Source organism: Myotis lucifugus, unplaced genomic scaffold, assembly GCF_000147115.1.
Source record: "Myotis lucifugus unplaced genomic scaffold, Myoluc2.0 scaffold_16, whole genome shotgun sequence".
Lineage (NCBI taxonomy): Eukaryota > Metazoa > Chordata > Mammalia > Chiroptera > Vespertilionidae > Myotis > Myotis lucifugus.
Genome location: NW_005871064.1, coordinates 1,871,555 through 1,898,442, shown reverse-complemented (window position 1 = coordinate 1,898,442; position 26,888 = coordinate 1,871,555). Strand labels below are relative to the sequence as shown.

The 26,888-nt window shown below is 44.9% G+C and overlaps 3 protein-coding genes and 4 non-coding genes across 12 annotated transcripts in view; all 7 read right to left on the bottom strand.

Annotated features, from left to right (window-relative positions):
• Positions 1-5,428, bottom strand: part of DYM (dymeclin) — a 248,720-nt gene extending 243,292 nt beyond the window's left edge. For all 4 annotated transcript variants that reach the window (XM_023750840.1, XM_023750842.1, XM_014452527.2 and 1 more), the window contains exon 1: positions 5,346-5,428. The gene's annotated coding sequence lies outside the window, so the exon portion shown is untranslated. The remainder of the gene's footprint in view (positions 1-5,345) is intronic.
• CUNH18orf32 (chromosome unknown C18orf32 homolog) lies at positions 457-5,484 on the bottom strand. Of its 2 annotated transcripts, none has more exons than XM_006085100.3 (3): positions 5,346-5,484; positions 2,130-2,317; positions 457-1,306 (listed from the first exon to the last, which is right to left on the bottom strand). In XM_006085100.3, exons 2-3 carry the CDS (start codon positions 2,292-2,294, stop codon positions 1,241-1,243), a joined length of 231 nt encoding a protein of 76 aa, XP_006085162.1. In that variant the 5' UTR covers positions 2,295-2,317; positions 5,346-5,484; the 3' UTR covers positions 457-1,240. The 2 variants fall into 2 exon arrangements, with proteins under 2 accessions (XP_006085162.1, XP_023606614.1); XM_023750846.1 differs by lacking the exon at positions 5,346-5,484 and adding an exon at positions 4,780-4,921.
• A 1,109-nt stretch (positions 5,485-6,593) lies between these two features.
• Positions 6,594-11,911, bottom strand: LOC102424882 (60S ribosomal protein L17). Of its 2 annotated transcripts, XM_006085097.3 has the most exons (7): positions 11,835-11,911; positions 11,008-11,060; positions 10,878-10,918; positions 10,463-10,597; positions 9,744-9,842; positions 7,779-7,970; positions 6,594-6,736 (listed from the first exon to the last, which is right to left on the bottom strand). In XM_006085097.3, the coding sequence occupies exons 2-7, from the start codon at positions 11,045-11,047 to the stop codon at positions 6,689-6,691; spliced, it is 555 nt and encodes a 184-aa protein (XP_006085159.1). In that variant the 5' UTR covers positions 11,048-11,060; positions 11,835-11,911; the 3' UTR covers positions 6,594-6,688. The 2 variants fall into 2 exon arrangements, with proteins under 2 accessions (XP_006085159.1, XP_023606613.1); XM_023750845.1 differs by lacking the exons at positions 11,008-11,060; positions 11,835-11,911 and having other exon boundaries at positions 10,878-10,976.
• Positions 7,677-7,740, bottom strand: LOC111825198. Its single transcript, XR_002828337.1, has one exon. It is a non-coding gene; the product is annotated as a small nucleolar RNA SNORD58 (small nucleolar RNA).
• On the bottom strand, positions 10,301-10,365 carry LOC111825195. Its single transcript, XR_002828335.1, has one exon. It is a non-coding gene; the product is annotated as a small nucleolar RNA SNORD58 (small nucleolar RNA).
• Positions 10,732-10,796, bottom strand: LOC111825196. Its single transcript, XR_002828336.1, has one exon. It is a non-coding gene; the product is annotated as a small nucleolar RNA SNORD58 (small nucleolar RNA).
• LOC111825199 lies at positions 11,142-11,207 on the bottom strand. The gene has a single exon (XR_002828338.1). It is a non-coding gene; the product is annotated as a small nucleolar RNA SNORD58 (small nucleolar RNA).
• Positions 11,912-26,888: the final 14,977 nt, after the last annotated feature.

Genomic DNA, 26,888 nt, shown 5'->3' with positions numbered 1-26,888 from the left:
AACATCTGCTATTTTTGTAATATAGTTTTTATACTTTATACAACAAACTAATCAACTGAATTTAGTTGCTAAAGGGAATTTATCTTATCCCTCAGGTGGGTGGGGGCAGAACACTTGAAACCTACTGATTTCTATGAAATGAAGACCAGGTGAGTCACTGACTTGCTCACACACAGAGTGTAACAGAGCCTTGGTTAGGACCCGGGACTTCATTGGGGACCCAAAGGCAGAAGACTCTTCCAACCACTCCCTGCCTCAGAGGGAATAAGTAAATTTGATATAAAGATATGGTTCATCACCCCTGAACATTGTAAGTCCCTAAAGTGAAGCAGCCCAGGAGTGAAAGACCATATAGAGGCCCAGACCAGCTAAGAACTGTGCAGTCATGTCACTGCTGTTGAAAACCACTAAGTTTTGGAGTGTCTTATTACGCAACAATAAATAACTGATACAATCTACTTTAAAAAACAATATATTATTGTCTCAGAACTGTCCAGATGCCAGCCCGCTATTATAATTCTGCTTTCTGGTATGGTGAAAAATGTCCCTTTTAAGAAATATTTGAACTTAAAAAAAAAAAGAAAAAAGCCAAACCCCAACCACAAGCTAAACTGAATATTTAATACATTCTGTAGGAATAGAAGGAATGCAACAAAGATTAGAATTTTATAGTATTCGTTAGACATTTATGTAAAAACTGTTCCATTTTTCCCAAAGAAATTTCCTCAATTTCTTGTCATTGCTATTTTCTTCGGAGCAATGACCTGTAATTTCTACTCTTGCAGGTAAGGGGCTCCATTGTGTTGGGCAGCAATTATAACTTTATGTTTCAAGTCATTATCACCTCCAAACACTCCCTTTCATTTATTTCACTGCCCAGTCTCACTGTACTGTTTCATAGTGAAAACACACTCCACTCAAATTCAAAGAGCCTGAACAGAAGCTAGAAGCCCAAGGATGCTTAGGGACTGATGTAGTAACAATGTCTACTGGCACAAACCTCCTATTCATTCATACTATTACAGCTACGTTAATGAAAAAGGAACGTGGGAATGAGATCATTAACTATAACCAAATACATTCTAAATATAAATACCATGTGTTTCCTGATCAGTATCAGGCAAACATCTAAACCATCCACCCCAAGTTCTAAGAGGAAAAGGTCAGAGACAATTACAAAGAAGGTGCTTCACATTATTAGGTCCATTTTGAAAACAAGGAGGTCCCTGGGTCAATGCCTTTAGTCTTTCTTTTTATCAGAGATTTCTGTCGATCCTGATGTTGGTAATCCATTTATGTCTGCACCCTAAAATGAAAAAACATTTTAGAGATTATTACGAGACACTCATCATAAGAGATACTCTCTTTGAAAACAGTCGACAAACTTCAGAATGAAAAAGCTCTGCTTCTAGAATTATGCAGGATGGCTTAGTGCAGTTGAACACAATCGAAGTTGAACATTACAAGCACCATTGCTAAAAACAACAGGTAGTCTCTAAATAGTCATTTAAAAATAATAACTTCATTTTGTAAAAAAATAAAATAAAATAAAATAACCTCTACGATCCTCCTAAATTAAGTCTCCCACCAAAATTAGCAACCAGGGAAACTGGCTTTTTTTCATGTCATCTCTTCGCACCCATGAGCTAGTCACCATTACTCTCAGCAGCCACGAAATACTGGCTATTAGCTTGGCCATTGGCAAGGAGCAACTGCATTAATCAGAGGCCTAGTTTAAAACTTTAGTTTAAACCAACTGTTAATTACTTTAAAAAACAATACCCAAATTCCTTATTTTTTTTTCAAATTATAAGAGAAAGTTTATTTAGAAAGTTATAAAGGTAGTAGAAGTGAGCCAGCTGGGCTGCACAGGCTCAGAAACAAGCCCTTGGAGCTTCGAAGAGGGAAAGACAAAGGTAACTCGCCCAGGAGGAAAAAGAGGGGCCGGAAAGGCTGGGAGGGAAAGCCAACGCCCCCGCTCCCACCTCCACTTAAAAAAGAAGGAAATTAAGACACGTTGATGAAGCTTCTGGTTCCAAGAACTTGCCTTTCCAAAAGCCAAATAGTTTACCCTGACTGTACCACCCCCTCACCCAGCCTTCCTAGTCGAGGTATTTTAATGTCCTTACCTTATAGCCTATTTTGCCTTTGCTTGTATCACTGGATTCTTGCACAGCTTTTCTAGGCCATATGCGACTAACAAAGGGGGAAATCAGAGGGTATATGTATGGCTCCAGGAACTTTTTGTAGATCCAGAGCAGAACTGGAATGACGATACAAGGAATGCACACCATTGTCCCAGGTGGGAGCTCCTGAGCTGATAGACGCAAAGGAAAAACAAATTAGTTCCTCACAGATTAATGACTAAAGGAATTTAGCTAGATTAGGATGTTCGAAAGGATTATTTCTACACTGAATGAAAAACTTAGATCATACTATTAGCTAAATGCAAGAACCTATTAAAGATACTGCTATCTGCAAGGTAAAGGAATAATAGGTGGTAGGCATGAAAATAACAGGGACGTTCCCGCTTCCAAATCTCTCCAATCACTGCTCCCCAACCATAAATTTATCTGCTAGGTGCTAGGCAGTTTAATGCTTTGCATATACGGTTGGCCCTCTGTATCCCCAGGTTTTGCATCATGGAGTCAACCAACCCCAAATCGAAAACATTTGAAAAGAAAATTCCAAAAAGCAAAACCTGAATTTGCTATGCAGAGCACCTCGCTAAATCCACGCAAATGAAGTGATGTGTAGGCATACAGGCACCTATTTACAAACACTACACCTTTTATATGGGGGACTTGCGCCCCCAGGAATTTTGGTATGGGGGGGGGGGGGGGGTGGTGGTGGTGGAAGGGTTTCCTGGAACCAATTCCTTGAGGATACTGAAGGACAACTGTATAACTCATTTATTCAAAACCCAGTGAGGTCGGGTATCTCTGCATCTTAATTTACACATACAGCAAAGGAATGCACAAAACATTAAGGAACTTGGTAATTATGACTTAATTAGCCAAACCTACAATGCTAAGGGCAAACATTAGAATATGAAACTCTCTAAGATATCACTTTGCAAGACCTCTAAGCTGCAAACTGGTTGGCCTTTTCCAGGCAAGAATTCTCCCTTGATATAACTGCTTTTTCTTTTTAGTGGCAATTAAGGTGTACCGTGTAATAAAACTATTTATTTGTTTATTTATTATTTTTATATAAGTAAATTATTATTAGTATAAGGAAATTGTTCATTTCCAAAAATTAACACATCTGATTTCCTTGATAATTAGAAATCTTAGAATTTCTCAAAATCAGCAATTTATTGAAAAAGAACAAATACTACTTCCACAAAACACTATTAAACCAAATACTTCTTAAATTTACAAGAATTTTCAATCTCTTAGAGTAGGCCTTAAAAATGAAGATGCTTTGCCCTGGCTGGTGTTGCTCAGTTGGTTGAACAGCACTAAGAAGTTGCCGGTTTGATTCCCAGTCAGGGCACATGCCCGGGTTGTGGGCTCCATCCCCAGTAGGGGGCGTGCAGGAGGCAGTTGATGGATGGTTCTCTCATTGCTGTTCCTCTCTCTCTCTCTCCCTCTAAAAATCAATAAAAACATTTAAAAAAAAAAAAAAGCCCAACAACTGAGAAGCTTCAGAACACTGCACAAGGCTAGTAATTCAGGATGTTAAAATTTCATCATGACTACACTAAGGCAATTTAAAATTATTCACAATACAAGTGAACAATGGCACAGACAATTCAATCTTAATGACTTTGAAATGAATTACAAGAGCTACAAACAAAAATCCAGATGTACATCAATGAATGAAGAGCTATTTTACAAGGGATTCATAACCATTTTTTAAAAAGGTCCCCTAATCAAATTAAAGTAACAACTTAAGAATTTACCAAAATATTTAAAAGCCAAATGAATGGTGAGTCTTTTTCACTGTTTTTCAAGGAATCATTATTTTTGTCCATACACATTTAGAATGTCATCTGGGATACTGAAAAGGCGGTGTGGTTTAGGTGCTGCACGCTCTCACAGGTGCCACAGCATCATCAGGCTGACTGGCTGGCAGCTGCCTGGATGTGAGATGTTTCCCCCACTTTCTATACGGTGTTCTTGGGCAAATTATTTAACCAGTCTGTGCCTGAATCCCCTGGTGTGTAAAATGTAGACAACAAGGATACCTACCTCACAGGGATGGGGATTAGATAAATTAATATGCATACAAAGCTCAGAAGAGTGTCTGCATATAGTAAGTGCCATGAAATCGTTACCAAAAAAAAAAAAAGCCAAAAATGGTGACCTGCCCAAAGTTCACACAAAGGTAACAAGTAACTAGAGGTGGCTAAGACCAGAACTCGAGGTCCGGTTTCCTAGCTCTGGTCTCTACCCCTTCCCCAAACACACTGATTATGCTAATTATCGCCCTACCAAAACTCCAATACCAACTAAATCCTTCCCAACAACTGGCAAGCTGATGACTGGCAGTCCCTCCATCATAAAGGTTCATTTTTACCTATTTGTAATTGTGTTTTAATTACTTGCGCGTTGTGTTTTAAATAAACTCTCGAGAACAAATACTCCTCATCAGCTTTGTCATACTAATGGCTTTTATCAAACTTTTTAGCTCTCTTCAGAATGAAGCTATGTATTTCATCTCTAAATCGTCCTGATTCTTCGATGAGTTATACTTCAGACATGTGGAAACGGTGGCTTAAAAAGGTTGCGAAGGTGGCTACGATAAACTGATAAAATTATAATTTTACTTAACCTCCACAAACCAGTTCTCGGATACTACAACGAAGTAAGCAAAATGGATTAAACTGTTGTAGGAGAGAAATGTTCTTATTCGACGTAGTCCAGTGCAATGGACTAGAGAGACAAGGCGGAGGCCGTCGGAATGGGGCGGGTGGAGGGGAGCGCCGCCCTGGTGACCCCAGCTCCGCACAGAGCAGCATCTTATGGAGACCAGAGCGGGACAGGGAGTGAAGACAAGGAGCGAGGACGGGGGAGAAGAGGGCGAATGGCGGCGAAGATAACAGACGGGCCAGGAAACCGACAATTCGGGCCAAGGGAGGGAATAAACGGACAGGAAGAGAAAGGCAGGCGGGAGGGTGCACCGGGGGGGAGAGATGGGGGGAAGCCGGCGACAGGGGCGCGCTGGAGGGCGCAGGGGGGCCCATCGGACAGCGCAGGGGTCCGCGGGGCCCAGGGCAGGAGCCGCGACCCGGCTGGGCTCGGTCCGCGCCGCCCGGAGCTGCCCGCCGGCGCCGAGGCCCCAGCCCATCCCGCCCCCTAGGCCCGGCCCAGAGCCCCAGCCCCCTCGACCCCACTCACCCGCGACCACCAAGCCCGAGTGGAAATGTCCGCACTTCCGGAGGGAGGGACCTGCCGCCGCCGAGCCAATGGACACCGCAAAAGGGGCCGACAAAGACGAGCCTGCGTCAGCCTGACGACACAAAGCGTACGTACCGGGGCGCCGGGCGGGGCGGGGCCGCGGGCGGAGCCGAGCTTCCCAGGCCCTCCCGCGCACCCGGCGTCCCGAATACCGAATTCAAATCGTTGATCCAAGAAATGACGCCTGTACCAATGGATCCCCACCGCAGGGGCGGCTACTTCACTTGTTTTCCATGCATGTGTGACTACAACCACCCTCTCCCGGATCTGAAAGGGACTTCCATTCGAGGGGAGGGTGGACTGTCAACCTTAATTGGCTATTTAAGAGAAATGGCTACCACTTCACTTCCACCTAAGGTCAGTGTTGAAGACGTGGAGAAAACCCGGACCCTCTCTAAGGGGTATTGTAAATGGCACAATTGTAGTCAGGCTGTTACCATGACTGGGCAATTACACTCTTGGCCAGGGGTGGGCAAACTTTTTGACTCGAGGGCCACAATGGGTTCTTAAACTGGACCGGAGGCCTGGAACAAAAGCATGGATGGAGTGTTTGTGTGAACTAATATAAATTCAAAGTAAACATCATTACATAAAAGGGTACGGTCTTTTTTTTTTTTTTTTAGTTTTATTCATTTCAAACGGGCCGGATCCGGCTGTTACCATGACTGGGCAATTACACTCTTGGCACATACACAAGAGAAACTAGAGCATGCCCATCCAAAAACCTACAAAGGTGCACAGCAGCACTATTTGCAATAGCTTAAGACCCAAATGTTCAATAAATATAAATTATACATCAAGTACAATACATGGATGAACCCTGAAAGTACTGTCAAAAACCAGAGCCAGTGGGCCACACATCCTGTGATGTTTCTTGAGATGTCAACAGGCCTATCTACAGCTAAGTAGTTCCCTAGGGCTGGGAGTAACAGCTAAACCACTGCCCAGGTTCCTCTCTGGGGTGATTACAATGTCCTGAAAGTGATTTTAGTGATAGATTCATAACAGTATACTAAGATCCACTGCACTGTGGTGAACTGGTGTTAAATCTCAATGAAGTGGCTGGAAAAAAATTTCCGAACTCCATGTTTTAATCCCATCGTATGCAAAAAAGCAGCAAGACTTTCAAAACAGCATGTTTATGACCCAAATTAATGACAGAACAGAATAATCTATTTTTAAGTTCTTATCAGAAAACTTGTTTTATCACTTGAAATATATTTAGTAATAAAGACAACCAACATGCTGCTTTTACTTTTACTTAGATTTATTTTATGCTGAATTTACTCCCGGGCCATAAGTTTTTGTTTCTTCAGTTTCTTCTGAGATATCTGGGGAAAGAAAATGAAAAGGACTGTTAAATTTCCTGAAAAAACATCCACACTACATCTTATTAAAAAGAGGTCTTAGCTTCAGTGAAAGAACTGGAAACATCAACATAAAAGGGCTCTAGCTGGTTTGGCTCAGTGGACAGAACGTTGGTCTGTAGACTGAAGGGTCCCAAGGTTTGATTCCGGTCAAGGACACATGCGTGGCTTGTGAGCTCAATCCCCAGTAGGGGGTTGTGCAGGAGGCAACAGATCAATGATTCTCTCTCATTGATGTTTCTATCTTTCTCTCTCTCTCTCCCCCTTCCTCTCTGCAATCAATAAAAATATATTTTAAAAAACATAAAAGGAAAGAGTCCTTTGGCATAGAGATGTGGTATGACTAATCAGGGAAGGAGTTTAAATTGATTTTCACTGAAGACAGTGACACGAGCTAATGACAGGATATTTAAGTGACAATATCAATACAAAAAGTCTATTGGGTGTGAAGGGAAGATTTCAGAATCACTCCCAGTTTCCTGGCCTACCCAACTGAATGACTAGCTAACAATGCTGTATGATACATAGGAAAGTTGATAGGAAGAGAAACCGTAAGAATTCTTAACCATACCCTCCCCCCCCTCTTTCTTATTTTTACTGTATCTAGGAGAACCCACTGTGGTAATCATTTCACAGTATACTTAAATCAAGCCATCATGTGGCACACCTTAAACTTTACAATGGTATGAGGCAATTCTCAAAAACAACACTGACTTGTCATCATTTACTGAATATAGGCTTATCAGATCTGAGGGGCATTTTTGGAAGTGGCAACGGACATGTAGGAGGGACTATCAGCAGACAATCACAGTTCTGATGTACCGAATGGTATAAAGTTACTATTCAGTATCAATCAAGAAACAAATGAGATCCACGAAAGTAAAAATAAAATACAAGGTTGCTGGTTGCTCAGAATAGTTTCCTTTCATGGTTATTCCAAAGGTGTCCTAAGTTAGTCATCACAGCAACCACACAACCAAAACTGAGCAAAGACTAAGAAACTTACCTTTTTCTTCTGTGCAACCTCCTCTTCTGGTTTAGGAACAATCTGCTCCTTTTCAGTGAGGATCATCTCAATGTGGCAGGGAGAGCTCATGTAGGGGTTAATCCGCCCATGAGCTCTGTAGGTTCTACGCCGCATCTTGGGAGCTTTGTTCACCTGAATGTGCTCAATGACCAGAGAGTCTACATCTAAACCCTGGGAAGAAGGGAGAAGGAACATATCTTAACACCATCCATGGAAAATTAAGTTCCTGCCTTAACGAACTTTTTTGAAAAGCAATCCTTAAGAATTTAAGCCGAGGATCAGTTTAAGCAGTTTCTTTAAACTTGGTTCTAAATGTCCTTCCTTAAATTAAACCTAACTACCAAAACTCAGTGCTATGCTAAGTGCATGTTAAAGATCACCAAGAGTAGTGTTAATTTCTAAGCTTTGATGATAAACAAGACTTTGGCAGCATGGCTTAGCAGCTGAAAGAATTATACAACCAGCCCTGGCTGGTGTGGCTTATTTGGTTGGGTATTGTCCTGTGCACCAAAAGGTTGCCAGTTTGATTCATGGTCAGGGCACATGCCCGGGTTTTGGGCCCAATCCCAGGTGGGGGTGTGCAAGAGGCAACAGGGATCCATGTTCCACTCTTTTTTTTTTTTTTTAAATATATTTTATTGATTTTTTTACAGAGAGGAAGGGAGAGAGAGAGAGAAACACCGACCAGCTGCCTCCTGCACATCTCCCACTGGGGATGTGCCCGCAACCCAGGTACATGCCCTTGACCGGAATCGAACCTGGGACCCTTCAGTCCGCAGGCCGACGCTCTATCCACTGAGCCAAACCGGCCTTGGCCCATGTTCCACTCTTACAGTGATGTTCCTCTCTAAAAACCTATATATAAATATAAAAAAAGGCTAAGATAAGCGGCTAAGCAACCTAGCTATGACACGCACTGACCACCAGGGGGCAGACGCTTGATGCAGGGGCTGCTGATTGACAGCAACTTTGCAGGGTGCCCTCTTCCACTCTGGGACCCCTGGGGGATCGAGGGATTGTCGGTGAGCCAATTTTAGTCTGATCCCCGCAGGCCAGGCTGAGGGACCCCACTGGTACACGAACGCATGCACTGGGCCTCTAGTAAATATGCACTGAGTGGCCAGATTATTATGACCACCCCATCAGTACTTCATTGACACTTCCAAAAATACTGAATATTGAAAATTTCCTAAGCAAATACTCTTAAGGTTTTATTATTATTATTTGCCTAACTAATTCACTTCATTGTACTGATGGGGTGGACATAATAATCTGGCCACTCAGTGTATATATACTAGAGGCCTGACACATGAAATTGAGCAAGGGCCTCTGCTTCAGCCCCCTGCCCGCTGCGGCTTTGGCTTTGTCCGGAAGGATGGATGTCTGGTCTGATTAGCATATTACACTTTTATTATTATAGATATAAATAAAAGGGGGTTATAGCCAGAGACCCACATTTTTAATTCTGGCCCAGATTTCCAAATGCTAAAGGGGAATAGACAAACCTATTTTGTTTAGTTTTAACTTCTAAATGAAATTTAACATCTCTCCATTAAGATTGTAGGCAATAGCCTGGCCGGCGTGGCTCAGTGGTTGAGCATCGATCTATGAACCAAGAGGTTATGGTTTGATTCCAGGTCAGGGCATATGCCCAGGTTGCAGGCTCAATCCCCGATGTGGGTTGTGGAGGAGGCAGCTGATCAATAATTCTCATCATTGATGTTTCTCTCTCCCCTGCCCCCTTCCTTTTAAAATATATTTTAAAAATATATTTTTTAAAAGTGTTGGCAATAAACCACATTAACCATTACTAAAGCAACCACTTTGATAACTATATTTGTTTCTTTGCAATAGGGTCTTATTGTTTGTATAGTAAGTCTGAACAACATTAACTGAACAACCATCTAAGCTGGATACATATAAAGGTGTTAATGCTTTGGGTACCTTAAGTTCAGCATTGCTCTCGGCATTTTTAAGCATGTGCAGCAAAAATTCAGCACTCTTTTTGGGCCACCGACCCTGTGTCCAGCCCCACTGTTTTGCCTAAAGAAAACAAAGGCAGGCTATTAGTTAGTTCCAATTTAAATAAAATGTACAACCATGATTAATTTATGGCAGCTCTCCCACCTGGGAGCATACCCACACCTTTCCTCTTTTCCTTCTCCCTCTTCTTCCCCTGCAGGCTAGCATCTCCTAAACTCTAAGGGACCCCACGGAGACTTGCAACCAGGGAAGCAATAGGCGGCAGCAGCTTGTCCTGGACCAAAACCCTGAACCTGTCTCCATGGCCCCATGTTGTCTTTCCAGTGAGCTGACCACAGCGCTGCCTTGGCTCACTCCTTTCCTTTCCCGTAACATTTCTAGGGAGCAAAGCAGCACCCCCTCGTCTCTCCCGTTGCTGCTTCTGTCCTAAGCCATTCCCATTTCGCTGTTCCCTGCTTTAGTAAACATACTCTCAAAATCACAAACAAAAACACACAATTTATTTCATTCACTTCAAGGTTGCTCAGAACATGGTTTTTTTCACGGTCAATCCAAAGGTGTCCTAAGACTGTCATCACAGCAACCAGAAACAGCCTGATGGAAGACCTTAGCCATTCCAATCCCCTCCAGTCACTTTCCCTGACAACCCGTCTTTTCAAAGAGCAACCCTCCATTCTCACCTGGGCGCACCTACCAACGCCGCCGTTGTAGCGGCGGAATGGCACGCACTGCTTCTTCAGAGTGACGTCCTTCAGGTACTTGGTGGCCTTTCGAATGTGCATGCCCTTGATGGCCTGGGCAGTTTCACGCGTGTTCTAAACAGGAAACACACCGGCGGTTAACCATGCGAAGGCAGCACCATTTTCAAAGCAAGCATGAAGTTCTCGAATCCTCACGGTGTCAACATCAAGACAGTCGCGACACACTCATGACCGACACCCAGAAGGTGGCTGCTCAGAATTGATTGGTTTTCATGGTCAATCCAAAGGTGTCCTAAGAAAGACATCACTGCAGCTGCCTCCTCAGGATATGGTGTTAAATAAAAGCTCACTGCACCACCCACAGGGACTCTTAGAGCATAAAGGGTTCACATACCTTGAAGTGAACGCGGAGGTTGGAGCCTCTTGATTTGCATGCTAAGAAACAGAGGGCACTGCGGTTAACTGCGGGTTGTCTCATTTCTCTTACCCCCAAATAAGAAACGCACTGAGTGCTGATCACTTACATTTCGTGGGGTTTTCCGGGTCTAGCGAATAGCGAACCATCTTCAGGGGTCACCTGGGAGGGAGGACGGAGCAACTGTCAGCACGCGGATGCACAGTCACCTACAGCCTCAATCTGCACTCAGTGCCGCCAGCAGCTGCTCAGAGAACCGCTGTTTTCACGGTGAATCCAAAGGTGTCCTAAGAGGTGCCATCATCGCAGCCACGCTCTCTCCCCCTCCGGCCTCCCGGTGACTGCAGGCCGGGCGGCACGGCCTTCCCAGCCCCATTGCTCTCTGGGCGGCAACCAGCCCGTTTCAGTGCAACGAGGGCTCCCTCGGGAGCAAGGACACGGCGCCCTGGGGCGGCAGACCCCAGCCGCCACCCTCCGCAGAAACCCCCTTCCCTCGCACAGCTTCACACGGATGCTGCCTTTCCACGCTTCCGTGCTGCCACCAACGTGGCACGCAGCTAACTTGGAAGACTCCTCTAAAACGAGGAAAGCTTCGACCCGACTCTATTCTCCCCCCAACCCCCCAATTTTCTGAGGCCGCCACTCACCGCGAGACACTGGACCTCCGGAGTAAGAGGCGGCACCAACCACGGCCTACCCGGGCTCCCAAAGCCCCCAACCCCTCCCATCGTACCCCTTTTCGGGCCGCACGGCCCGGGCGCCAAGTCGGGCGCTCGGATACTCCCCCCCGCACAGGGGGACACTGCCTTCAGCGAGAAATCAGTAACCGCGAGAGTTCTCTACTCAGGGGCCTCAAAATTGGCGCCCCCAAGGCCAGGATGGCGGTGATAACTGGAGGATTCAACTCTCGGAGAGAGACGCCGAAGAGCAACTCACCTATGGCCGCTTTGGGGAAGAGGAAGAGCGGAAGCTCTTGGGAGATTTCATGAGAACTCAATATCTCGCGAGATTCTCACCCAAAGAAACGAGATTTGAAGAGGGGAGGAGGGAGGGGGAAGACTAAGGGAGTGTGAAATAAGTTTTAGAAGACCTTAAAACGAAATGCCTCATTAGGGACTGTCTCAAAATTCTGCCTTTTTTGATCCAGAAATAAAGTTAGGAATTTTAAATATTAACTAAAGCAGGTTTGTAGTTCTAGGACAGGATCACGTATTATTACATATAGACAAGACATTTATTCAACATTCGTTAAGTTTGATTATGTGATCATGTATCCCTGAAAGTGATTTGTAATTAATTGGAAAATTAAGAAAATGCAAAGGATGGAATGTAATTATGGTAATAAAAAAAATTCACAGGATGAGAATATCACCCAGTCTCTTGACTTGGGGTGGTGAACACACAGTACAATGTACAGAAGATGCATTCCAGAACTTTACACCTGAAACCTATATAATTTTATTAACCAATGTCACCTCAACAAATTTAACAACAAAAAAATATCACCCAGTCAATTGTACTGCAACCTGTGTAAAGAATGTGCTAACTGGCCTGGTTGACGTAGCTCAGTGGTTGAACATGGACCTATATGACCAGGAGGTCACAGTTAGATTCCCCATCAGGGCACATTCGAGGGTTGCAGGCTCCATCCCCAGTAGGGGGCATGCAGGAGGCAGCCAATCAATGATTCTCTTTCATCATTGATGTTTCTATCTCTCTCTCCCTCTCTCTTCCTCTCTGAAATCAATAAAAAATATATTTAAAAAAATAAAAAGCTTACTAATTTCAAGATACTATTTCAGTACTTTTCAATCAGATGCATTTCTTTCATTAACCCTTAGGACAACTGTAGAAAGAGATATTACTATTACTTCTATTCTATAAATGATGAAGTTGAGGCACAGAGAAATTAAGGGACTTCCCCCAAAGTCCCACAGCCCAAAAGTGACATCTGGAAGCAAAGACAAGCCCCAGTGACCAAGTTTGTCATCACTAGGCATTCCTGCCTCTCCCTTGCCTTGTCTTCTCTGTACTTCTAAGTTCTCAAACCAGAAAGCTAGAAAACAATTTCTTTTTTTCTTGTCTTGGCACACACAAGCACTTAAACTCTGTTATTACTGCCAGAGTCTTCTAAGTGGTCTCTGGCCTTTATTTTTCCACACTCTAATATATCCTCCATATTGCTGACAGAATCATTTTGCTAAAACAGCTGCCAAAATGATCACGTCATTTTTCAGGTTCTATTTTTTTTTAATGTGGTTCCTGTTCCAAATTCCTGGGGATGACTTAAGAGCCTTCTATGATCTGTCTTGTGCCTTCTTCATCCCTTAACCTTTCTTTCTTCTTTCCCTACACACTCCTACACTCCTACCCTATTCTCATTGATTTTAGAGAGAGATCAAGCCTATCATTAAAAGACAGACATGATACCACACTTGATTTTGTATTCACTAGCATTGGATTAGACTAGAAGGATTAAAACCTTTGAGATTATTTTCCTTTTAAGGGGAATGGTTTATCCTTTTATTTATGAGGCTAATTCTGTATTTAAATTTATTCTATTTGTTCTCTGTGAGGATGGAAGAAGGTAGAAATCGAAACGTCAATGCTGAGAGAAATTCATGGTTTGACTCCCTCCCGCATGCCTCCTCCTGGGGATTGAGCCCTGCAACCCTGGGCATGTGCCCTGACTCGGATTGGAACCATGACCTCCTGGTTCATAGGTTAATTGCTCATCCACTCAGCCACACCGGCTGGGCAATTCTTAACAATTTAGTTGTTCACTCATCCAGTCAATGATATTTATTGAACACTTATTATATGCCTGCCAATGTGCTAGATGCTGAGTCATAACAAGTCCTAGAAGAATCCCTAACCTCAAGCTACCTACAGTCTTGGGGTGAAGGGATGGAAGGATAGGGAAGTAGGAGGTGAACAATCAATCAGAATACATTGTGAACTGCTAAAGTAGGGGGAGCGTTGAGGACCTTATTAATTGCACTTAGGGTGGGAAAGCTGCCCTGAGTAAATGACATGGCGGCTGCACCATGAATGACCAGGAGTTAACTGGGCGCAGCAGCAAGAGGGAAATGATTGCTGCTTCCCGCGGGGAAGTTCTGTCGCGGGAATTGCAGATGTTTGGGTTACTTTTGGGAGCGATAAGGGGGAGAGGCAAACCTGATCTTGAAGGATCGTATTTGTCTGCAAAGGAGTTTCGAGTGTATCTTAAAGTCGACGGGGGACTTTTGAAAGCACTTCCACCCTTGGGGATGTTTGAGGTGATTTGATCAGATTTCACTTAGGGGAGGATCACTCTGCAGAGAGACATTTGGGATGCGCCAGGGGCCAGACCAGAGGCTGCAAAGACCGCGGGTGGCCTGCACTGGTCTGATTCAGCTCCCCCGCCCCCCAAAGAGAATGGAGAGTGGCGGATGCATTGGCGAGATTTTAGTAAAAGTCAGAGGATTTCATGATCGTAAGCTGTAAAAGTTGGTAATTTTGGAACGTCGCCAACCCTCTCTGGACATCTCTTCCCTGATTGTGTTGCCGACATCTCCTCATTGAGTCTGTAGCACAGTCTCCTTCTGCCTGTTAGTAAATAACAAAGGAGAACCAGTGTCCTGGGTGACACCCCGCAGAGGCATTCTGCATTGGGTTGAAAGGAGAAGCACGGATCTCTACGGGAAGAATTTCATTCAGGAGCAGTTGGGGAAGTGTTTTTGAGGAGCCTTGGGTTTGGAGTTGTGCCAGGAGAGGATCGTTCCTGCCAACCTCGGAGGACACCAGTGTGTGAACCATTTGAATAATAGCAGGGTGCTTTTTGCTTTGCCAAAAATGTTTTATTTCTATGTTTTTCAATTTCTCACTCTTTTTCTTTTATGGTGTTGTGTTAGAAAGGGCTTCTCCACCCTGATAAGATTGTTTAATTCTCCCATTGTGGAAGACACTTTATGGTTTTATTTTTCATGTTTAAATATGCTGCCCATCCAATGTAAAGCCTGAGATATAGATCCAACTTCATCTTTTTCTCATAGCTACCCAAATGGCACAATTTGCTCAGTAGTTTATGTTTTTCCTATAGATTTAAAATGCCATCTTTATCATGTGTGAATAAGGGATATTATTCCAGGGTGGAGAGGATCATGTAGAGCAGTGGTTCTCAACCTTCCTAATGCCGCGACCCTTTAATACAGTTCCTCATGTTGTGGTGACCCCCAACCATAAAATTATTTTCGTTGCTACTTCATAACTGTTATTTTGCTACTGTTATGAATCGTCATGTAAATACCTGATATGCAGGATGTATTTTCATTGTTACAAATTGAACATAATTAAAGCATAGTGATGAATCACAAAAACAATATGTAATGATATATGTGTTTTCCGATGGTCTTAGGCGACCCCTGTGAAAGGGTCGTTCGACCCCAAAAGGGGTCTCGACCCACAGGTTGAGAAATGCTGATGTAGAGGGACATTGGCATCTGGTAACTGAGGGTGGAATTCTATTACTTCCCAGCCGGGTGTCTCAGTGCAAGTTATTTGGTTTCTCTGAGCTTTTCTCCTTCTTTTTTAAAAGGAAAATAACAATACCAACTGTACTGGGTTGCTGAAAAAGTTACAAGAGAAAGTTAAAAGACACAGTAAAAACAATAAAATAGATAACCAGTACATATTGGCTCATTGCTCCTTTCTCCCTCCTTCTCCTTAGAATTTATTTATGGGCATCACCTAATCTGATTCTTTCCCCAAAGCATGGATGTCCTCTATGCTGTCCCGCACTGGTGACCCTCTGTGAGTTTCCTCCTCAAGTCCATTCCCTGGCACCTGTGCCCTGGCCTTCCTGCCAGCTGCCTTCTGACTGGGTGCAGCCAACAGAGAGCATTGGAGGTCATGGGGAGAGGTTGGGCTATTTCTTCCCAGCTCCCTTGCTGCCTTGGCACCTACCAGATTGCCCGTCTGCCCAAGCTCAGAGCTCTCTAGGCTCCATTACAGTATCTGCTTGTCCTATGAGTCCTGGGCGTGGAAATGTTTTTCTGTTGTTGCTGGGCTCTGGGTGCCTCCATGGCCCTTGCTAGTTTCCGTAACGTTGTCCACATCTCTTGAGTCCCGTAACGCCTCTTCTGGCAAGTTCTCTGCACGACATTGTTTCCTGCTGCCATCCCGAGGGTTGTCTCCCCTCTGTTTGGGTACTTTCCTGGACCAGCGCTCAGCATTTTACTCTCCCTTTTCAGTCCTACAGTTAAAGTAATGATGTACTTGAGGATGGAACTAATACTTAGGGTGCATCTGTTGTATGTGGAATGCTGTGTACACTTCATCCCACTCATTCCCCACGAAGACTTGGTAAAGAAGATTGTACTGCCTGTGGCTTATAGCGGAGGGCTTGGGACTCAGGGAAGTTGGGGAACTGGCCGGGATCCTAAAGCTACAGGCAGCACGGGGTGCATTTGGTGTAGAGCTAGGTTGACCTGACTCCAATGTTTGCTCTCTTTCTGCTACACCTGACTGTCATGGGGGGAAATTCCAGAGAGGATAAACTGTAAATATGGGAAAATTTGTCTTGGGTGAGCCTGGAAAGAAACCCTAAAATTATTCACAAAAACTGAAGGATACGTTCCTGCTGTTCTTCCTGTTCCTCCTGTCCTGGGTGACACCACAGGCCACTAGATGGCACCGTTTGGCATGATATAAACCTTTTTGTCATTTTTGTGGGCAAAGGGTGCGTGTAGTCAGTTCTGTTTACCTTGACATGTAACTATGACTTTGATTTAATGCACTACGTATTCCCTCCGAACTGGGCTGATTTTTAAGCCTCATGGAGAGGAGATTGTGAGTGAGCAGGGTGTGGGGTGGGGAGAGGGAATGGAGAGAGAGGAGACGGAACACTGAAGCTCAGCCCCGGGAAACGTGGCCGGGCACTGGGGGCCCAGTACCCAGCCTGCAATACCAAACCAAGTGAAACTCTCATTCAAACACCAGGAGAGCATTAGAGCTTGTCCGATGACATTGCCAAGAAGAACGTTCTGAGATGTTCTCAGTTATGTAAATCCATAAACCAAGCCCCAGCCAACAGATTGAACTAACCACCTGCACCTTTCCAGAAAAGGCTCCTCTTCAAGAAAAACTCTTAAAAATCCTTGTCAGTGGTTACCTGGTAATTCTCATATTCTCTCTCTCTCTCTCTCTCTCTCTCTCTCTCTCTCTCTCTCCTCTCCCCCTCTTTTTGCAACAGTTGGCCTAAAACATCTCCTTGCCTCACATAATCCTTGAATTTCTCTTCTCTGTGGGACATGACCTCCTAGGAATAAGTTTTCCTTAGCAACGTGGGACAATGCCCTAAACACAAAAGGACTATCTGAATATAATTAAAATCACACAGATATTCGTCAGCAATGCTTCCTTTGAAAGAGCTGGATGGAAAGGGGGAAAGGAAAAAATTCTGCAATGTTCTAAGTTAAAATTGTAGTGACAGGAGAGTGGACCAGCTCTGACAAAAGACTGCTCACCTTCCTGTGGAACTGTGGGAATTGAGGGTTAATTTCCAGGTGGCTATTTCTGTGAGTATCCAAAAGAGAGAATGGCCTCTACTTCTTATTCACACAGGAGCTTTCTGACCACTGTGGACGCTGCGGCAGCTGTGCTGTGCCTGTCCCAGGACGAGCCCTGCTTCTGCCGACCCCTCAAAGTAACTCCTTTCAGAACGGCTTATATCTTGCTCCCCCTCCTTGATGTATAAAAAAAAGCTTGTAAAACTCTTGGACAAGCCTAGCTGGTGTGGCTCAATTGTTGAGCGTCGACCTATGAACCGGGAGGTCACGGTTCGATTCTGGTCAGGGCACATGCCCCAGTTACGGACTCAATCTCCAGTAGGGGGCATGCAGGAGGCAGCCAATCAATGATTCTCTCTCCTCATTGATGTTTCTATCTCTCTCCCTCTCCCTTCCTCTCTGAAATCAATAAAAATACATTAAAAAAAACACAAAACAAAAAAACTCTTGGACATTGGACATGCTGTCTTTCCTACCTAGCCATGCTGCTGGTGGATTAAACTCCGTGCCCCAAAACCAGTCTTCTTTGATGCTAGCAATGGCCTAGTAAAGCCTTTCTTTTTTGTTGTTGTTGTTGTTAATCCCTGCCTGAGGATAAATTTTCATTGATTTTTAGAGAGAGTGGAAGGAGGGGGGGCGGTGGGGAGAGACCAAGAAAGAGAAACATTGATGTGAGACACATTGATTAGTTGCCTCCTGCATGCGCCCCAGCCAGGGGCTTGGGATTGAGCCTGCAACCAAGGAACATGCCCTTGACCGGAATCAAAACCAAGACCCTTCAGTCTGTGGGCTGATGCTCTAGCCACTGAGCCAAACCAGCTAGGGCCTAATAAACCCTCTTATAAGAAGACTTTCAGCTGTGGAAATTAAATTTTTGTTTTTGATTAACAACGTGTCCGAGCCCAGGCCTCTCGTCATGCAGATGAAGAAACCGTCTTCTGTTCCTTTCTGTGCAAGTGATCCCCAACTTACCCGGTTGTTCTAATGAAAATATTATCTTAACTTTTCTTGTCTGTGGCCTTCCCAGTTGCTGAGGTCTTTGTAAGGCAACTAGATGAAGCTACACCTTTTGCTGTCCTCTAGTTCTGAAGGGGACTTCTTTTCCTTTTTTCCCAGGAAAAATTCTCTAGACAAATTTTTTTCAGTTTTTTCTTTTCAAAATATGTCATTTAAACTTAAAAAACAGGGAAGACATTCAGATGATTCAAAATAAAAAATATATATATATCAAAAGGCATCCAATAAAAAGTCTCTCTCCTATCCCTTTCCCCATATGTCTCACCCTCCCACCCTCAACCCACGGGCAAACACCCTAATTATGACTTCTTGGGTATCCTTCATGCAAATCTAATCCAGTGTGAGTATGGAAAGAATTATTGATTTCTTGGGGGAGGAGAATCGCCATTGTTGCTCCCTGGCTGCTGAATGCCCTGTTGTTCCCACTTACCCTCAGGGTGAGTTCTGCAGTGGCCACAGTTTTTTGGAGTGAAAAACGGAGACAGAAGATCTTAGTATCAGTGAAGTGAGCCGAGCTGGTGCTCCTGTCCTGGAAGAGGTAGATGCCACAGTCACTGTGGCTTGTCCAGAGCTCTTGTCTTTCCCCAAGTCCCCAGGCCCTTGCCCTCTCTCACTCCTGGAGGAAGCTGTTGCCTTTTGCTTCCTGAGCCCCTGCACCTGGCCTTCACTTCAGAGCCCCCCACTCTTCCCAGAGCTGGCTCCTCCAGGGGCGTCCACTCTTAGGATCGAGGGCGGCTCCCTCTCCGCATTAGACACTCCAACTCTTCTTTCCTTTCCCTCAACTTCTTTATACGGCCGCTTTCCTCCTCTTCTTGCCATCAAGCTTCTCTAAAGACTAGTTACTGAGATTTCCTCGCCACTTAGTGTAGCTCACTAACATTTAATTTAATCAACATCTACAATGTGTGAATAATGTGCTAGATGAGGAACATTCAAAGATTTAAAAAAGATGTGGTTCCTGCCGCTCAGGCTCTTCAACCCAGACCTAATTAAGTGAAATACACAGGGATACATGCAGTAATACAGGCCTGGTCTAGGAGGCTGTGGCTCAACTAGGAGGCGGTGCTAGTTACAGGTATGGTCTAATCACGCTTAGCACAGGGAGAGGGGGGGCCATTATTTCTGAATATGAGGATGATAGTCACCATTTACTGAGCCCTCCAGGTGCTGGAGCTTGGGATATTAATACCCTGAGGCTGTGTTTCCAAGCAGGGCCCCTGTGCTAAGTTGCTTCCCCTCTCTTTAGTCCTCCACCTTCTGTCACCTGTTAGATGCCATTCTTCTCTGAACACAGACTTTTCCAGATCTCACCTTCTCAGGCACTGCTCCCTGCTCCAAACCATCTTCACCCATCAAACACAAACCGCGAGCCTTCCCTTGGAGCCCTGTGTTTGCTTCTCAGGGTGGCAACTTGCTCATACGAAGATAACACATTTTCCTGAAGGGCCCTTCCCAGCTATTTTTTAAAAGTATGTTTTTATTCAGTTCAGAGAGGAAAGGAGAGCAAGAGATAGAAACATCACTGATGAGAATTGTTGATCAGCTGCCTTCTGCACGTCCCCCACTGGGGACTGAGCGTGCAACTAGGGCATGTGCCCTGACTGGGAATTGAACCATGATCTCCTGGTTCATATATGTCGACGTTCAACCACTGAGCCACACCGGTTGGGCAGCATTTCTGTTTTCATTATGTAGGTGAGGAAAAGGAAGGTGAGCATATTGAGTAACTTGCACAAGGCACTTAGGTAGAAAGTGGTAGAGAAGGAATTTTAAACATGGCCTGTTGGAGTCGAAGCTCATAGCCATTTTGTTACACTGGGGGTGTTTGACTCAGATCAGAGAAGACTCAGAGGTGGGACTCCTATTGACAGTCTTCTGGAACTTGGGTCACCATATGTATGAGGTGTAGGCGGAACTAAAATCAATCTTGGGAATTATCTGGATTAGATTTAATCTCAAATAAAGGACTTCTAGCATTTACAGTGACCTGAATAGAAGGAGCTGGCTGCCTCCTGAAGTGGCCAGTTCCCTTTATGACCTGGGTTCAACCAGCATCCATGGCAGGATGAACCCTACCCAGGACACTGGAGGGGATCCCACCATTGGATGGGGGTCTTCTGGGTAGGATTTAAGATCTCAGAAGTAAAGAGTCTGTATCTCTCAGAGGATATTAAGTGTGGTCATTGCAGAACCCAGTGGAGGAAATACCCTTGAACTTCACCCTGTTTGTGAATCTATCCAGGTCTGAAGCCCCGAGAATATTCCTCCTTTTTCCCACTGAGAGTCCGCTCAGGAGTAAAGGTCAAGATGACAGCAGTCATTCCCATGTGGAGTGCCCTCTGAGGACTTCAAAGACATTTTCCTAAGGGTTTCATTATCCCAACTGTGCAGATAAGGAGACTTGACCAACCAGGGAAGAGAAAGTGGAGGCCACTGTCCAGTATCTCTTGGCAGGACGCACTCCATTCTTTCCTGCTCACGTCAGCTGGGGTTGCAACAGCTCCAGTAGCTGGCGGCAGAGATATAAGGTGAGTCTGGGGAGGGAAATGGAGGCAGTGGAATTTTTTAAAGATGCTGAGACCATAACTTGTGTTTGTCTGCTAATAGAAATGATCCAATAGAGAGGGAGACATTTTGGAGTGATGTCTGTCTGTGTGTGAGAGGGGATGGAATCTGGAGTGTATGTGTGTTTGTGAGGGGTTGGGGGTGGGTGGGTACAGCTCATGCTTAGTACCTGGAAGGGAGACCAAGGACTTGGGTACAGACAAGTAGGTGGATGGGCCTGTGGATGTTCTCTTCTGATTGATTTAAAATATATATTTTTATTGATTTCAGAAAGGAAGGGAAAGGGAGCGAGAGAAACATCAATGACGAGAGAGAATCATTAATTGGTTGCCTCCTGCACACCCCGTACTGGGGATCGAGCCTGCAACCCAGGCATGTGCCCTGACCGGGAATTGAACCATGACCTCCTAGTTCATAGGTCAATGCTCAACCACTGAGTATAGGCTCTTCTAATTGGTTTTATTTTCCCAGTAAAATAGAAATCAGGCCATCAGCTGTGAGTGATGGTAGAGAGATGTCAGAGTTCTGAGAGGAGAGGAGAAGATGTAGAGAGTTGTCCAGGAGAAGGAGTAGGAGGAATAAGTGGTCTGGGCAATACAGTTGATTACTCAACAGAATTAAAAGACCACTTGAGATTGCTGGTCATTAATTTAATTTAACAAACTTTGTGTGTGTGTGTGTGTGTGTGTACGCATGTGTTTATGTGTTTCATCTATGAACTACTGTGTAGGTGTAGTTACAAAAATAGGTAAAAATTAGATTTAAACAAAGGTTTTATTTTTTAGTAAAGATAGAGAAATAAATAAGAAATGAGCAAGGTATCCTATGCTTGATTGCCCCCGACCCCATTTTTACTTTTTAAGGAATATTCACTTCATTTACTCAACAAATATTTAACTTCTGCTAGATACCTAGGACAGTGGTTGTAGGTAGGAAGATGAAAGCAGAGAGAGCTCCTTGTTCACAGCCTATGAAGAGAAATAGATCTGAGTTGATAATTTAAGTACATAGAGAGGAATTTAAGAACATAGAGGGAAAAGCATCTGACTTCTTCGGATAGTTAGAGATCGCTTGACAGAATTGGATCTTGACATATGAGAGATAGTTCATTCACATTCCACAAATATTTGACTACGTAATTGCTTTGGACCGGGCAAAATACTGGCTGTTGAAAACAAACATGACATATAAGACAAGAGTCTGGTTTTTTGTTTTTGTTTTTCAATTGATTTCAGAGAGGAAGGGAGAGGGAGAGAGAGATAGAAACATCAATTATGTGAGAGAATCACTGATTGGCTGCCTCTTGCACACCCCCTATTGGGGATCGAGCCCGCAACACAGGCATGTGCCCTCGAGTCAAAAAGTTTGCCCACCCCTGGTCTAGAGAATTTACCTGGTGAACCATATACGTTTAGCACTTCGGGGGTCTGTGTGGATAGAATAGTTGGTTGCTATCAATCTTGTGGTTACTGGTCTATTTAGAGATTCTGGGGTCAGTTCTTTGTAACATATTGTGCTAGAAAATGGACCTTTCACAATCAGGTTTAAATGTCACCCCCCCCCCAACCCCCACTGAGCTTTGGAAATGCCCAGAGTATTTAAAAATGAACTTATTTTGGCGATATAGTCTTCCAGTCTGTCATTGGAAACATTTTAAATGCTCCTCAGTGTGGCAATGAGCCCCTTTGCGTCACTCTTTCTTTCCTCTGTTCCTTTGTGTAGACATGATGGGTGAGAGAAAGGGCCCCAGCAGGTTGAGCTGCCTGTTTCGCTCAGCTGTGTTTGCTCCTCACAGAGTTGGCTGCCCTCCTGGCCCCCTCTCCCTGGGAGGTGCTGAGCTCCAGCCCTGCTCAGAATCCTGAAGTTCTAGGCTGTCATACAGTAATCACTTAGCTTTTGTGTGTAGGGCTAGTTGGAGATGATTATTAACAAAGTGAATTAAAAGGATATTTCAGCTGAGCCACTTATTTTGGGGGTGGGGGGGTGTGAGTGGGACTTGACAGCCTTTCCCTGGGTCTCATGCTCTGGGTCAGTTGATAACCATGCACTATCTCTCCCAAAAGAAATGTGCCAGGCCTGGCTGGTCTCTCAGGTAAATTCCTTTCAACTACCCCAATCCCTTGTTAAACCCACTATTTCACCTGCTTCATGCCTGTACAGATGCAGGAGAAAAATTACTACCATGCATTAACTGCATGCATAAATTTTCATGAAAACCTCTTTATTAAAGGAGAACTATTCAGCTTCTTTTAGATGTTTACTAAATGGAAGAGTTTAAGGAATAGAGTTTGTGATTTGCAGAGGAAGGGAAACAAGCCAAAGAACAACAACATCAAGTCCTGCCCCCCAACAAGCCTACCTATACCTTCAGCATATAGGAGAGCTGAGGTCATACTGCAAATGAAGATTTAAACTGAGGTTTAATACACTTCGTCTGTACTTACAGCCCCTAAGCCAGTGCTTCCCAAACTGTGTTCCCAGAGATTATAATTCTTCACTAAGCCCTTTGTGGGACAAGAGTTCTGTGGTCAAATCAATTTAGCAAAAGTTGACTACTTTGTCCTCTTCTTGGAGATTCGTCACACACTTCATTTATGTAATCATTCAACAAATATTTAATGAGCTCTTTCTATGTGCTAGGCTCTAGGCCAGGTTCCGGGAGAATAATGAACAAAAAAAAAGCCCAGTTGCTGCTTTCATGGGTGCTTAACTCTGACCGGGAGATGAACATTAATCAAACAGCCAAACAAATAATGCCTAATTAAAGACCCAGGTAAATTTTCTATACATATAAAACCCTAATATGCAAATAGACCAAGTGGCAGAACAACCGAACAACTGGTCGCTATGACATGCACTGACCACCAGGGGACGTGTGCGGAATATGGTGGGCATCGACTGCAGTGGGATGGTGGAGCAGGTGAGCGGGAGCACCAGGTCAAGGCGGGGTACCAGTCACTGTCATCAGGGCAAGCCTCTGGAGGTTCCTGAAAATTCTTTGCTCCCACAAGCTGCGGTCCTGCCCGACGCTCTCACCTGCTGCCAGCACCAGACCCGCTTGCACCTGCTGCTGGTGCCAGAGCCGCCACTTGCACCCCTTGCTGGTGCCCGGCGCCGGTCCCGATTGCTCAGCGCCATCAGCAGGTGTGAGCAGTGGCTGCTGGTCCTGATCGCCCCTGAGGGCTTCTCCACCTCCCCCTACTCCTGAGGGGCGACTGGGGCAGCAACTGTTGCTCGCACCTGCTGCTGGCACTGGCCCCAATCGCTCCACACTGGGTGTGAGCGGGGCCGCTGCCATCAGCCCATGGGAGCAGCGGCGGTGGGAGCAGGGATGCTGGCAGACAGGGAACCAGGGGCCATGGCGGGAGGGGCCGGGCAGGGGCACCGAGACCTGCCCCTGTGCCCACCGCAGCCTTTTGGCCCACAGTTCCTTTCAAGGTGCACGCATTTGTGCACTGGGTCCCTACTATAAAAGAAAGGAATATGCTTATAGGCATGGACAAAGAAGGAGTTCTATGGAATGTAATCTCACAGGGTGATCTGATCATGAATTCCTAACAGGGCAGGTGATGGTAAACAGTCACGCCCCAGGCATATAGCTTCTTTAGTCAAGTTTATTATCTTTGCCTTAAGCAAGCGCTGTCCACTGATTCTGTGCATCTAGGATAACACACCCTTGAAATATCCTCTTCCAGAGCTCTCCTTTTTTTTTTAGAGAGAGAGTGGAAGAGAGAGGGAAAGAGGGAAAGACAGAGGAAACATCGATGTGACAGAAACACACTGATTGGTTGCCTCCTCCATGAGTCCTGACCAGGGCCCAGGCCGGGGAGGAAACTACAACCAAGGTACATGCCCTTGACCGGAATCAAACCTGGGACCCTTTGGCCTCAGGCCGATGCTCTATCCACTGAGCCAAACCGGCTAGGGCTAGAGCCCTCCTTCTAATATGTGACCACCCTCAAGACAACACCTAATTCTAACTATTCTATAATTCGATTCCCACTTAGACTTCTCCCACCTAAGTAATCTTCCTTATGTTCCCTCCTTAATCTCAACTACATAAAAGAAACTGCAAATTGTTATTGTTAGGAGCATTTGAAATCTTGTGACCCAGCATATGTTGTCCTCAGATAAATTCTTACAAAAATTCTCTGTAGGTTTGGATGTTTCTTATGTCAACATAGGAATCCTAGGCCAGGGGTCAGGGAAAGTTTCCCTGAAGATGGGGCACAAGCAGATAGCTGAAGTTGGATAAGAGTTAGCATTAACAAGGTCAAAGGCCAAATCTTGGGGCTTTAGAATGTCCAGTAGAAATATAATATGAGTCACGTATGTAATTTAAATTTCTCTAGCAACCACATTATAAAAAGAGAAAGATGAAATTAATTTTAGCATTATACATTACTTAATTCTCAGGATATCCAAAACATTGTCATTTCAACATTTAATCAACATAACAATTATGAACGCAGTATTTTACATATTTTTTTGTTCTAGTCTTTGCAATCTGGTGTGTCTTTTACACTCAGGGCACATCTCATTTCAGACTAGCCACATCTCAAGTGCTGAGAGCCACAGCTAGCTTGTAGGGACTGTATTAGATAGTGTGGATAGAGATACTTGAAGACAAGGCCAGTGCGGCAGGAAGTCGGATAGAGAGGAGGGTGGTTCCACCCACCCAGGGGGGCTCAGCCAGTGGTTTTACCCCTAGCAGTTGCTCCTTCAGCATCTGGTGATTAAGTCGTCTTCTTAGTTGTCAGCAATACAGTCTCTGGCTCCTTTATGCAGAAGAGGAACTCATTGGAATGATAATGGGTAGCAACCACAATCTCTGCAGGCCAGAAGAACCAGGCTCCACAGATACTCAGGCAAACTGATCTGGTAGTGATCAGCTTAGGGAGCCCACACTGGCTACCGCTGCACTGCCCCCTGGGCAAAGTGGAGTGCTTCCAGTCTCGCTAGCTTGCAGTTCAGGGTTTGGTTTGCTGAGTTTAAATGGGGGCATTCTAGCTGCAAGGGAGGCTGGAAAGATGTGTGTTTGCTTTTTAGCTTCTATGGTGGGAGCTGGGCTTCTCTAACATAGGAAGGGGTCTTCAGATGCTGCTCAGCCAGAAAAAATGACCAGAGTCCTCTGCTAGAGTAGCCCGAGACCCTGAAATTTTGACTGCAACACAAACATAAGTTTCTGCAGAAACTCCCCGGGCAGGGACTTCCTCCACCAGGAGGCTCACCAGATCTCCTGGTGGTTCTTCTGGAAAGTATGATGCCTAACAAGCAGTTCATGTCATGCATTACTCTGATGCTGCAAGTGCAATTTCATTATGTCCTTGGAACGTTCTCACATGGTATTTTAATGTAGAGACACAGGAGGGCACTCCAACCAACCAGCAACAACTTAATGGTTTCATAAACTTGGCAATAAAAAAATGGGTGCTGAGCCCTGGCCGGTGTGGTAGTTGGTTGAGTGTTACCGCCCCCCCACCCCCCACGCATCCAAAGGTTCCCTTTCAGGGCACATGCCCAGGTTTCAGGTTTCTCCCTTGGTCAATACCTAGCTCCCCAGGGGATCCCACTGACCCCTGTCAACCTGTCAATCCTGCCCCCCCCCCCCCCCCCCCCCCCCAAAAAAAAACCAAAAGTGCCAATGAGAGTTTTGGGGGATATAATATTGTTTTGGGCCACTTCTAAAAAAGGGGGAAATTTTTGGCCCAAGGGGGTACCCCGGCGTAAGGCCCCGGTGGAAAGGAAGAATAGAAACCAACGGGCTCGCTTTTAGGCGGGACTGTCCCTATAAACCTAAAGGAAAAAACAGAGAAAACAGAAGGGGAAAAATTTTTTTAAACCGGCGCGTGGGCCCACG

What these genes read in the sequence shown, in the direction of transcription:
- LOC102424882 (XM_023750845.1), bottom strand. Translation starts at nt 10,961, where the DNA reads ATGAGACAACCCGCAGTTAACCGCAGTGCCCTCTGTTTCTTAGCATGC. An exon ending in ACCTCCGCGTTCACTTCAAG is followed by an intron (nt 10,598 to 10,877) that starts GTATGTGAACCC and finishes TTTCCTGTTTAG; the next exon opens with AACACGCGTGAAACTGCCCA. An exon ending in AGGTTGCACAGAAGAAAAAG is followed by an intron (nt 6,737 to 7,778) that starts GTAAGTTTCTTA and finishes TTCTTTCCCCAG; the next exon opens with ATATCTCAGAAGAAACTGAA.
- CUNH18orf32 (XM_006085100.3), bottom strand. Translation starts at nt 2,294, where the DNA reads ATGGTGTGCATTCCTTGTATCGTCATTCCAGTTCTGCTCTGGATCTAC. An exon ending in AAGGCAAAATAGGCTATAAG is followed by an intron (nt 1,307 to 2,129) that starts GTAAGGACATTA and finishes TTTTCATTTTAG; the next exon opens with GGTGCAGACATAAATGGATT.